The sequence below is a fragment of the Fringilla coelebs genome, assembly GCF_963513975.1.
Source record: "Fringilla coelebs genome assembly, chromosome: 8".
Classification (NCBI taxonomy): domain Eukaryota; kingdom Metazoa; phylum Chordata; class Aves; order Passeriformes; family Fringillidae; genus Fringilla; species Fringilla coelebs.
Genome location: NC_140066.1, coordinates 23,599,377 through 23,612,546, shown reverse-complemented (window position 1 = coordinate 23,612,546; position 13,170 = coordinate 23,599,377). Strand labels below are relative to the sequence as shown.

Sequence of the window (13,170 nt, the reverse complement as noted above, 5' to 3'; positions counted from 1 at the left end):
TGGACTGACCCATCATGGCCAGAAGAATGAAGAGAAATGCCCACTTTTGTCAAGCCATGGCCCACTGAGCTCAACTTTTTCATCTCCAGTGGTACTGGCAGATGCCGTTCAGGAAGAACATGTAAGCTTGGAAACCTTCTGTGGTTATTCACTTTGCATCCACAGTTTCTGTATTAATGATTTTAAAGAGTGTATCCCCATCTAGTTCCTCATTATGAACCTGCTATCCCATGAATTTACAAAATCACTTTCAAAACTGCTGCCATCATTCACCTCTACAACCTTGTGCTCTGTGACCATCAGAAAACAGATGTTAGAGAAACATTACTCTTTCCTAAAATCTGGAGCAGAGCAGGCTCCCTTGCTTCTCCACTGTCAAAGAGGAAAAAATCCAGGGGAAGTATACAGAACATGAAAACATGCTCTTGGCCAAGACAGAAAATCAGATGCAAGAGAGAAACTCGTCAGTCAGACAGTCCTGTTCTATCCCCATCCCTCATTAAATCAGCCTGAACAGCCAAAGCAGGTCACTGAACAAAGCACAGGTGTAAAGCTCAACACAGCTGCACCAGAAGGAAGAGACCAAGCACAGCAACAGTAGCAATTGCTGCTTGGCCCAGCTCAGTCTGCAATTGCTGCTACTGAAGAATTCACTTCTTTCAGGAGTGGGGAAGAGGTACACAGATTTCTTTTTCCCCTGAAAAAAACCTAAGCTGTTGGGTTCCAGCTTGCAGGACTCTTCAGCCCCCACACTAATAAATCTTTGGGACTATAAATCAGCTTGGTACAGGTCTCTCTTCACAAAGGAAATGGGCTCTCTCTTGTCATTAGCTGCCTGTGTCTACCAACCATAGCAGGGCCTCATTCAAGTCGTCTTTGATGGACGGTTAGACTTAAAGAATATGTACTTCAATCTCAGAGGGGAAAGAACAAGAATTTACTAATTAGACAGGGCAATGCACATTAAAAGCTGGCTTTAATACCTGGTCGCAAATTAGCCCTGCACCTGCTAAGTGTGAGGATGCCTACAAAGCAGTAAGAGTAGGTCCCACATGTAGGGATGGTGAATGGAGCATCATGAGCCCACAACACCTCTTAAGAGCAAGAAAGTGATTGCAGCAGTTGTGTTCCATACAGTTGGGAGGGAAGGTAGAGAAGACCTGACAAATCCTAGATAATGAACCACAGAACACAATACAGGCAACACTGCACAGAAAGAACAGACTTTCCACTCTGCCTTCCAGTCTGTAACAGTCTCACACTGCTCTGAAAAGAAACCAGAGGCAATGGAGCCAAGAAGAGAGCCAGAGCCACACAATTCCATCCACGTTTCCAGTGTCCGATTCAACTCATAGCAGAATTTCAGAATGCCAGCAACCCAAGGAAACTGAAGCTTAGCTACAGGCAAGAGGCACTCTGGCATGCTCCATTTGAAAGTGTATTAGCATTCAAGCCAGATGCACACATGGGAGAAATTCCCATTCTTCAGAGGAACTGGTTTCCCTTCAAGGATAACTATCTTGTCTTACTCTTTGCTCCTCTCCAAATTTCAGCCTCTCTGGTCCTGTTCCCTTCTTGCCTTTTTTAAACAGTTTGCCAAGCATCTTCTGTGAGGACTGAAGTGGCAAGGAGAATGTTACGACAGGAAACATCATCATCCTGATATGTGCCAGACCTAATATAAGAGAAGCCCATCTCTGAGCCATGCTTTCATTTTTATCAGTATTTTCTGTAAGCCTGAAGATATTCCTGTGGGCAGTGCTATGTTCTACGTCAAAATGCCAAAATTCAGCCGTAAGTGATAAGTCAGAGATTTACATTTATGACTTCTGTAAATTCATACCATCTGCAACCTCATCCTGAGCACATGGATGACAGAGCCTGCCCACGATGAAGGCAGTGCTGCTGCAAACATCTCCCCCTCTGCAAGGAAACACCTTCTCTGTAGACAGAACCCCTCCTTCAGCAGTTTCCTAAAATCCATATTGATACACTCATGCATTCTCTCTCCTGAGCTGGAACAGAAAAATTTGTAACTGTAGATTGGAAGAGCAACATATATTGCATACCACACCTGAAGAAAGTATGCTTTTCTCTTCTTCTTCCTCCCCCTTCTGCTCTTCCCCCAGCCTTTCCTGAGAGCACTGACTGATAAATAATCCAGTCCATGCTTGGAAAAAAGAAACTGTCCCCCTCTACTTCTAACCAGTAAATGCAATAGAAAACCACATCCCTTGAATTCTCTCTGAGTTACTCCTTGCCCCCATTCACACATACAGATGTAGATAAAAAGCACATCCATGTCTGCCTGTTCCTCAAGCTGGCACAAGCTATTTGGATCAGAAAGCTGTGCACAAACCCCAAAGCAGTCACCTGACATGCTGTGCTGGAAGGTGGCCATTGTCTTCCCAGGGATATATGCAAATTTTTGTTTGATACAACAGCTCTAGTTATAGGCAGAATCAGGCAAACACACATTAAACAAGTGTTTTGTGCAGCATGGGCTTGATATGCAGTATAAAACAAGCTTGAATTGACTCCACTGATCATAATCAAAAACATATCCCTTTGCTTTAAACAAACTAGTCCATTTTGGATAGTCTAGAAATTTGATTCAGCAATCAAAACTTGAATAGAAAGTTATCATCACCTGCAGCCTCCTGTATACTTTTTAGTTTCCTTCAGGAAAACTAGGACCAGCAACTGCCTTCATGTGTACACAATCATTACTTTCTTGTCTTAATAAATAAAGAACTGGGGCTTTACTATAATTCTTCCTCCTCCAGCAGTCTGAAACCTTCACTCTGATAAATTCTGTACTTTTGCAGTTCTCTTCCAATTTTTTTTTTTTTTTACTTCTAGAAAAACCAGGGACAGGGGGGAATCCTCCAAAGAGGCCCAGTGCTTCCCTCCTTGTAATGAAACCCTGTAATGGAATGCCCTGCACTCCAATTAGGAAGAAATGCTAATTTTCTTCAGTTGAGCACCCCCTCTAGATGTATCTAATTTGTTTCACTGCTTTCATCTCTACCCTCCATCACATTTTCATTTAAAGGTTATGATCTGTTTGTGCCCTCCATGCCGCGCCCTGACAAGACACCCCTATGAGAGGTTGCAGGGGCCATGTCGCCCTTGCTAACCCCCTTCCCAAACAAAAACCAAAGCTTTTTTCCCTCCACTGCCTCTTTAAGAAATGCAGAAAGATGAAGGGGAGGAGCAGGGAATTGGGAAGACAATAATTAAAAATAAGAAGTAAGCCCTCTTGCAAGTTAGGTTGTTGGTTCTTTCCAACAAAAGGTTAGAGACCTTTGCACCATGACCAACACCAGCATGACCAGTGGAGGCCAGCCAGGAGCAACACCATTACAGAGCTTTGCTACTTCTGCGGATCTATTTAGGAACAGCTGCCATGCAGAATACTCTTTTGCAAAAGGTTTTTAGATGCTAAATTGTTTAGCTCCTCGTAGGTCTTGGGGTACACATTTTCCCTTATCTGTCACAGGGAGAGTCTGGTCAGAAAGGACATGAAGAGCTAGATCAGCTGAGGAGAAATTCTCAATAAAGCATTCCTACTCCTCTCTGAATGGCTTATGCCTTGTTCTGGGAGTCTGTGTTCTGAAAATTCCTTCAGGAGAGCAGAGATTTCAGATGGGTAGCATGGGCCTTGGAATAGCTCTTCATGGCATCCATAAATTTGTGCTGCCATGACTGTAACTGGACAGACATGTAAATCCTCAGGGCAGAACCCATCTGGACAGGTTATCCACCCAGAAGAGCTGGCACCACATAGGGAAAAGGCATCCAGATGTCCTTGCTGGTGTGACACCACTTCCCACAGAAATTTCAAAGGGCTTTCTAAATCACATAAAGACTATTACTGAATAAAAATAATAAAAATGCAGCTACCATCCTACCTCCAAGCAAAGCCTCTTTGAAGCCTGCCCCAGTATTCTCAAATAAAACAGCATTCCTGGAGCTGAACCCAGGGTCTTCCCTACATACAAACCCTGCTCCTAAGCCAAGCTATTCATTACTTGTGTTCAGCCTCTCCCTCCCTTCACTTCAATTTTCTCCACCAGTTCTTGTCTGTTAGAAAGGAAATCATAGATCTACACTCTCTAGACACAAGTTTCACCACACACCTGTTGTCAACATTCTGTAAGTCGAAAGTGACCAAAGAACCTCTTTGGAGGAAAAGCAACTAAGTAGGCCCTGATTGAAAAGGAGTAGAAACTGCTGGGTTCCACTGGTGGCACTGCCTGGAACAACCACCCTCTTGGAAAAAGTAGAGGAACAGCTGGACATGCTGCCCAGATGAAGCACTGAGTAGTCTGTTCTTGACAGTAAGATAAAGATGGAAAAGTACTGCAAGAGTGTTTTCTGTTATTAATAGGCACTTTGCTAATACTGCTCAAGATAGTCAGCTCCCTCTCAGTCATTTCCTGCTGCAGCCGCTGAATCCCATTGGTCACAGCACTATATGGTCCATTACAAGCTATTTCCTCTCTACGTTTGCAAGCCTCCAAAAGCTTTTGCAGAAAGTCCTGATGATCTCCCTCCCTGCCTCCCTCTGCAGACACAATTCCCTCATAATTTGACTTTCTGGGATCACAAATGGGGAGTGGGTAAGAGGCACACAAAGATTTACTCTTCATGGATAGCAGCCTTGCCCCTTCCTCCCCTTCCAGGCCCCCCTCTCTATCTGGTCCATGCAAACAAACCCTGAGTGGGAAAGAGCGTTTGGAAGAGGCCTGTGTCTGGGCCAGCCGCCTTTCATCCAGAAGATGCCTCCTCCCGTTGGAAAATACAAGCATTGTGTGAAAACATTTTAATATATTCATGCACATTCCTATAGCTCGCAGGAGCGAGTGGGTCTCAGCACCCTCCCCTCCCTGCCTTCCAAATGATTTTCATAGGCAACGATGCACTGGCAATACCACTTGTTTTCTCGAATGCCCGCGAGTATGTAAATTGTGGGAATATGCAGGCCAAGGGCTGTGGTTTTATTGTGCTGCAGAAAAGATTTTACTAATTACTTGCCTAAACTCCAAAGCAGTACGCCTGCTTTTTTACAAAGCGGGAGAGTGGGGAAGGTGGGGGTGGTGGGAAGAGGAGGAGGGGGACTAAAGAGAAAAAAATAGCAAAGGGAAGAGAGAGTAAAGGGAAAGAGGGAGAAGGAAAGGGAGCACAAGGGATGCATTTCAAAGTTTCTCCAGCAATTGGATGGGGGGGAGCTGGGCCCAATGTGAAATCATAGAGGTCAAAGGTGGGTCTCCCTCCCTTGTGAGAAAGTGGTGAATCAGGACGGTTTATCAAACGATCATTTTCTTTTGAAACTGGGAGGCAGAGGCTGGGACAATTCTGCAGATGTGCTTGATGAGTTCGGGACAAAAATGGGCCGCCTCCTCCCCCCCTCCCCTCTTTAAAGTCTCCCATCAGGGGTTGCTTCTCCCTCCACTGCTTCCAGGACCCTCCCCTCCCTTCTTCAGTGGTCAGCTGAGACCCCCACCCACTGACCGCCTTTGTATTCCTGGCCTTTGGACACAGTGACAGGGCCCTTTATGAGACCCCAATCAAGACCCCCATGTCACAGGTACCTAGTAGAGATACCAGACCCTTTTCAAATGAGGAACAACAAGGAAAATATGCTGGCCCATTGTCCCAGCACAGCACCAAGGGAGATGAAAGGGACAGGCTGCTCCCTCTCCGCAGACTGCCTGCCAATCAACCCCAGTTATTAAGGTCACGATGTGGAAACTCTTCTGACCTACACCTAATCAAAGATGCACCAAGGACTTTTGAGACAACATGGAGGAAGGTGGGAGAGCAAGCATCCCCCTGTCCTCTCCACCCACAAATACAATGGAGCTTCCACAGCAAATTAGTAGGACTTATTCCAGCTAGTGCTGCAGCACACTCGCCCCAAGTATCACAAGGGCAGCCAAACAGAGCTCTGTGCTGGCATGCAGCCTCAGGAGAGCTTAAATTAAAAGCATATCTCACTGAAAAGTTACAGAGTGAGCAACACTGGAGGTGGCTCAGAAGCCATGATCGAAGACACTTTGAGACAAATACTAAGCATACTCTTTCCTATTGCTATCTTTGGTTTGTGTGGGCTGTGGGTTTCACCAAACGTGGTCAGCACCATCCAACAGAGAGTCCTGAAGAAAAACTCAGTAGATGTGAACCTCTGAGTCTCCAAAAGCTGAAGCACCTGCAAGAGTGGATAGATGCCAGTAGTGCAGAGCAGACATTCTGACTTCCCCCTTGCATAATACAGGATGAAGATACCAAGATGATGCTGATGGTGGTGGTTTTTAGAACAACACAGAAATATTTCACAGAGAGGAGGTAGGATCCATGTGCACTGCCAGAACAAAGAGATGGAGACAAAACAATTAGAGCATGGGTCAGATGGGATCAGAGAAGCACATCCCACCAGACAGCTCCAGAGCACTTAGAACATGGACAAGATCAACTGCCTCTGAAAGGTTGTTCTGCATCACTCACTGAGTCATCACCACACACTCAGAACAGTCAGACATAATACTTCAACCTGACAAGTGACACAAGAAATGACTGACTACATTCTGTGATAGTTCACACAAAAATGAAAGGAAAAAATCCAAACTCCGTAACAGGAACATAATTCAGCATATATAGGATGCTTCCACAAGTACATGACTTTGAATTAGGTCCTCCAGAAGAGCCACATGGTATAAGTCATAGACACCACTGGCACACTTTTGATCAGTCTGGAAGAATCAGAAATTTTTGACACTGTTCTTTATGCACCATAACTACTGTCACTCAGGGAATACCCTTCCTGATCCCATACCAGCTTGCTGCTCTCATCCTGTTGGCATTCTTTAAAGCCCCTGGATGAAGGTCTTAGTGAAAGGAAAACAAATTTGGGGTCGTAGTATAGTGAAGTCATAGAAAGTGGAACAGACACAGCAACCAAGCTGCAAGTTTCTTTATGCTAAACACTGCTCACGTGTTGGCTCATTTTCCTCTGCCTTTTAGCTAAAAGATACCAGTGCAGTTCTACTGGAGTCCCCCATTCCTGTCAGAGAGCCTGCAGAAGGTAACAGCTTACCAGTGGTGACCAGCTGGATAAGTGATGAAAAGTGGAAGATTTCAAAAGAGCTCTGGGACAAAGACATATGTCTTTACACAAATCCAACTACACTGCTTCTCCACAGCAAGTCACTGATGTTCTTAAAACTATCCCTTTGTTCCTTGGCTTTTACACAACTGTTGAAGCAGGTAGAAAACTGCTTTTTTTTTCTTGATGTTGAATCAATTGCTCTCATACCAAAAACTGCTTAGCCATGGCAAGGCATGGTCTGGTTTAGGTCATTGCAAGCCAAGATCCAAACTGACACTTCAGACCTGTAAGCTGCAGTGCTCAGAGCAGACATTACTTAAGCCCTGCAGCACAAAAGACATATGTTGCCTTTACTTCAGGGCAATATCCTCCACTATCACCCTCCTTTCAAATGCCAATGGCAGGCTGAGGGCCAGTCTCCTGCTGTCCTCAGAGTGAAACAACACTCCTTTAGAATGGCCAGGCTGCTATCTTAGGACACTGCAGCTTCACTTCCCACCTCAGGGCATGAGCTTGCATCCTCTGAGTGACAGGTTCAGCCTCTTCTGGGAGGAGTAACGGTGGAAGCTGAGCCTGGTTAGAGGCATCTGCACCTGGGGCTCTCACCGTGCAAGAAAGGTCCATCCCTCTGTGTCCCTTCCCGCCCCCAAAAGCAGTCATTTGAAAGGCGGGGAGGGAACAGACACCACTCTAATTGTAGGAGTGAAACCTGGCATCCTCCTGCTCATCTACCTTTGCACTCCATTTCTGTTTCTCTTTGAACCTCTGGTACAGCTTGTCAGGTCGCTGCCCTCCTGAGAGATCAGAAAAAAAAAATAAAACAGTGATTACTATTGTACACTGATATGCAAGCTGGAGAAAGAGAGAGAAAAGAAGAGAGAGAACAGCCTCCATGTGTCAGACTATGAAAGGGCTTCGACTGAAGCCACCTGAAAAACAAACCCTTAATTTAAATGTTAATGAAAGTGCTGAAGAGACATCAGAGGCTTTCATTTCTCTACAAGGAACAGAATCACCAGGTCTAGAATTTATGGCCCCCTTCACCTCCCCTCTCTTCTTCTCTGCTCCATCAGCCACAGAAGTAAGGAAAGGAAAAAAACCCTAATTTTAACATTAACTCCACACTTCCACCCTAGGATGCAATTGCTAAATTATCTGTTGGCAGGACACTGATCAAAGGTGGAAAAACAAAGGCACACTGCACAACCGAGCAAAGGTAAACAGCAGCCAAGGTCTGGTGAAGTTACCTTCTCCCCCTGCGAACTTAAAAAGCAAAGAGAAAACAATCACAAACTGGACTGAAATGGAAACCTCAAACCATAAGGTTGCCAGCCCCCTTAACTAAGTTTCTTCTGTCACATCGATTAAACAGTCATGGATTCTCCTGTGCAAACCATGCAGCACAAGAAAGATGCTTCCTCCAAACTTTCTGAGACAGACTTTCCCCTCAAGCAAGGGGAAAAATGATAAAAAACTGCAGAGGGAGGAAAAAAAAAAATTCAATATGCAACACAGCTCAATACAATTAGAAACAGATGTCTGCGTTCCAACTCAGTCAGCTACTGCCTCCCAAAACCTGCTCACCTGCCTGCAACCACTAGTGAGTCAATTCACACAGTCACAGAAAATATATACGTTAGAGTACTGGACAAAAGTGACAAAAAGGGAGGAAGTCATCAATCACGTGAGCTTTAGAGGGCAAAAGAAAGAAATTGAAGTGAAGAAAGGTAAGCTGCAGTTTCTCAATTCATAGAAATGTTTGCATATTTGTTTGTTTCTAGAGGAGAGGGAAAACAGACGTGTGTTCATGTGTTCACCCACGTGAAGAAGACCAAATAGAGCTATTATCACACAATTAAAGAAGGTAAAACAAAGTCTTCTACCTCCCAACATCAAGGGAACAGTCAGGGCAAATGGATAAGACACAGGTGTCATTTTAGCTCCCGAGGGGAGAAACTGATACTCATTTCCTGCTCCTCAGCTTTAGGGTGAAAGAGCACCAAGTCAGTTATGACTATTGCATATACCTAGAAACCCACATCCAGATCGCCCTCTGAGGTCAGTGAAAGATGGCAGTTAATGCCACCACTGACTCCGCACGTCCACTCTGGGATCTCACAGTTGAGCAGGTTCTTCCTGCCCTCCTTAAGAAACAGCTGCAGGTCAGAGTCCCCTCTCAATTATTCAAACCAACCAGGCTCTAGGAAGATCCCCAAGGACAGCAGAGCTATTGCTGCCGGCTGTTTTGCTGGCAATGCACAAACCCCAGCAAAACTCAGTTACTTCCCCCAAGTCCTAGCAGACTCAGAGAGGTTAACTGCACAAAGCAAGGTCAAAGCAGAGCACACTATGGCCAACAGCTCATCTTGATATGCAGTAGGGGAAACCTGCTGATAAAATCGGAGTAAGAAATGAGGGCAGGGGAACATTATCCAACATTTTAACTTCTACCCATTAGGGCTTCAATTGCACAGTTAAAACCACTGCAAAGTTGCTCCGATTCAAGCGGCTTGTTTTGCTCTAAGGCAACCTGCCTTAGATTGTTACACAAGATCAAATTGTTACACTTTCACAAGAGGTTTCCAGATAACCATTAAAAAGAAGCCCTCAAAATTAATCATTTTGATCACTCCCAATGGAAGAGAGGCCCATTCAGTAAAGTAACCTTTCTCTTCCTTCCTTTCCCCAGTGAGTTTGGGGCACGTTTTACAATTTGCCTGAGGTTGTCCGTAGAAGCAGTGATCATCTCAGATACTATTTCCTCATAATAATCCATGGCAGAGGCAATTAGGTTAAAATCAGCATGCTCAAATACAGGAGTTGGGTCTCAGCTACAACACTACATAAACAGAAGAGCCAGCCTGGCTTTTTAAATTTAGCTGTTCACGTAAGCACATATTTTCCTTTATATTAAGCATCCAATACAGACAGCTAAAACTCTCTGCAGTTAACCTGCACTTCACCAAGGCAATATCCACAAGGAGAGGTCATCTATTGCAGCAGACTAATGACAGAATCAGAAAACAAGAGACTGTCTCTTGGGCTTACAGACCCAAAGCACATTTCTGTCACAGTAGGGCACTTTATGATTGCCCCAAAACATACCAAGGGTTTTCTATCTACAGCTGAAACCTGGCATCCTGCTCCTCATCTACAGTCGCACACTGGAAACCATTTGTGTGCCTCCATCTCTCTTTGCTTCTTTTAAAATCTGACACGCTTTGAGTACAGCATCTCATGATAAATATTTAAATATTTAAAAATGAAAATAGCAAATGCCAGTGGCCAGACCTGGCAGAAGTCAGCTTAGATCGGAGTAGTTTTTTTAATTCAACACAAAAAACGTCTGGATCCAAGATTAATAATGAACCTAACATGAAGGTGCACTTTTTTCTTTCCCCTCCAGTTTACATTGCTCCCATCTCTTCCCTGGTTACTGCCACCTCAGGGAACCACAAAGCCTGAAGGTTCCACTGCTCTACCAAAAACTCCCAAGCTTGCCTCACTTTGCACATTTGACTTGGTCCACTGCACTTAGGCTTGCCCTGGTCTCTGAGCACACATAAGTCACTGCAATAAGCACCAGTAAATGAAAGTTTAACATCTGCGTGATGCAGAGTTCAAAAGGCAAATGAACTCATGGGGGGAAGAGGATTATGAGAAGCTAAGAAATGTAGTTTAGGGTACACAGCAGAGTAAGTACAGCATTTTACTAAACCATGGAGAAGGACAGCTTTAGAGATCAATTAAACCAGTGGCTGAAAGAAGCTGAGGTATCCTTATTTTAAGTATCCTACTTTAAGAACTCTCTCAGAGTCTCCTCTGGTCACTTATGACACATGCAATGTGTGACCTGCTCTTCAAAGCACACCGACCAGCAAAACTTTGCAGACTTGCTGAAAACTCGGAATCAACACAATGCCGACCCATCCCCATTACCCTGCAGAGCACTGTTAGGGATCCCCAAAGCAATGAAGCTCCAACAACACACATGGATGTCAATGGCTGAAAAAGTTATGTAAAGGACTAAGCACAGTTTTCCCTTGCCCAGTATGAAGGGATGATCCAATATTCTTGGTACCCTTTTAATACCTTTTTCCCTACTTAACCTCCCTTACAGGAATCATTCGGGTTTGCAGATCCAGAAATATCCAGAATAGCACCACTACACTAAGAACAAGGAAGCCTCCTCCTCCAGCTCCAAACATCTATAGGATGATCTCTGTAGTGACACAAGGAAACTATGGACAAATCACAGCAGAATATCTAAGGGAAAATGCCTGAAACCAGAGGAGCTGTGCTCTAAGAGCACAAGTCTCTAACGTTTAACCTGAGTGTACAGGCACTGTCCTCTAGAGTAGCAGTCCAGCAGTGCAGGACTACAGCAGGCACAGCAAAAAGCCAGTGGTGGCTCAGGAGCATTCAGGATACTTTGTAAGAAGCTTCACACAGAAGAAGATATCAATGAAAAGATGAAAAGTTCCACAACATTAACAGCTGAAGTTCAGTAAGAATACCACCCTGACTACTCTAGAGAGTCTAAGTCCTGGCAAACTTCCAGGTCAGGAAACTACAGTTTCTCCAAAACAATTTTGTATGGCTAGAGTTGGAGAAGCCTTCTTTGCTCTCACCCCACTGCACAGAACTGCTTTGAGCCCTGTGTGTCCATAGTAGAGACAGCTGCCATTTCTTAGCATCAATGGGCCAAAATACTTAGGTGGTTAGAGCCTGATTCTCCAGCAGTTATACAGAAGTAGAACTACCTGTCCTCATGGAGGAGATCTCAGTTTACATCAGCACAATTGAGAAGGGAGAATGTGTTAAATGTTTAGGAGGAAAAGGAGGTTATTAGCCATGTTCAGCCTCACTGGGGAACAAATGTATCATCCAAGCTCTGGCTAGAAGGATGGGGACTGCAAGGGAGGAAAATCTTTAGACATAAGTGCATAAGGAATGCATATGTGTGAAATATGGGCTATTGCAAATAAAACAGAAACCACAGAGCTCCCCAAAGCAGACTTTCCTAGAAACCAGATATTATCTTTTTTATACTCATGCTCATTAGACAGCAAGTAATAAAACCTATTAGTGAAAAATTCATCTCCCCTGCCCCTTGCCCGGGCCAACCCCAACCACATGCCCTCCTGCTCTGATCCTCTCTCTCTTCTAGGATGGCTGCGATTTGTTCTGAGAAGCGACAGGTTTATAGGTTAGCCGACACCTTCTCTCTGTGGAATTTTAATTAACTTCTCCCATCGTCAATATGTTAAGGAGCAGGGTTCCCATTATACGAGGTCAGCAGCGTGTTTCAGGCCCTGCTATATCAGCCGTCAAATTGAAGAATTAATGACGTGGCTAATTGGCTCTAATTCTCCACACCCCCCTCCCTAAAATATGGAGGGGTAAGGGGAGGGTGCAGTAGGCTGGGCTAGTGGGAGAGGCTGGTACAGTCCACAGTCTCATAAAAAATGAGAATGCACAATTTAAGCCCACTTGTTCATGGGTTAGCTGTTCCACCACCTCCAATTTATCACCCTGCAGGGAGGACAGGGGGGTGGGGAGACTGAGGGTAAATATTGTGACAGAGAGTGTGCACAAGCATGCACACCATGGAGAGGAACACCATCTTGACAAGAGGCCACGGCAGTAGGTCACCACTTAGGAGGAAGCAGAATGCCACTGGCCTCTAACCAGCCACAGTGCCTGAGCCAAAGCCTGGCTGCCAGAAAAGGGACCCTTGCAGCACAGAAGACAGAAAAGGGCTTCTATCTCACATCTTGCAGTGGAACTAATGCACATGGCTATTCTTCAAAAACACTAATTGTCTCAAACACTCAGAGCAAAAGAACAAGGCAACAGCAAAATCATGGCAAGCCTGGAGTGTCATTTCCCTGATAAAGCCATTAGCTCCGTACCACTAAGTTTCTGCTGCCTCCAAAACAAACTTGGAAATTTAACAAGAACCGTAGTTGTGGACAGTATTTTTGTTTTGCACAAGCCTAAAATTCAGCAGTTGCAGACATCACATGAGCAGCAACAGCAGCTTTTCTTCCCCTCTT

The 13,170-nt window shown here is 44.7% G+C and overlaps 1 protein-coding gene across 1 annotated transcript in view; it reads right to left on the bottom strand.

Annotated features, from left to right (window-relative positions):
* The window catches only part of FBXW4 (F-box and WD repeat domain containing 4), a 58,563-nt gene that overhangs the window by 27,486 nt on the left and 17,907 nt on the right, over positions 1-13,170 (bottom strand). Inside the window, exons 5-8 of the mRNA XM_084210165.1 lie at positions 12,605-12,646; positions 9,151-9,255; positions 8,696-8,708; positions 8,359-8,374 (exon numbers count right to left, since the gene is read on the bottom strand). Of these exons, the coding sequence (XP_084066291.1) occupies positions 8,359-8,374; positions 8,696-8,708; positions 9,151-9,255; positions 12,605-12,646 (176 nt within the window). The remainder of the gene's footprint in view (positions 1-8,358; positions 8,375-8,695; positions 8,709-9,150; positions 9,256-12,604; positions 12,647-13,170) is intronic.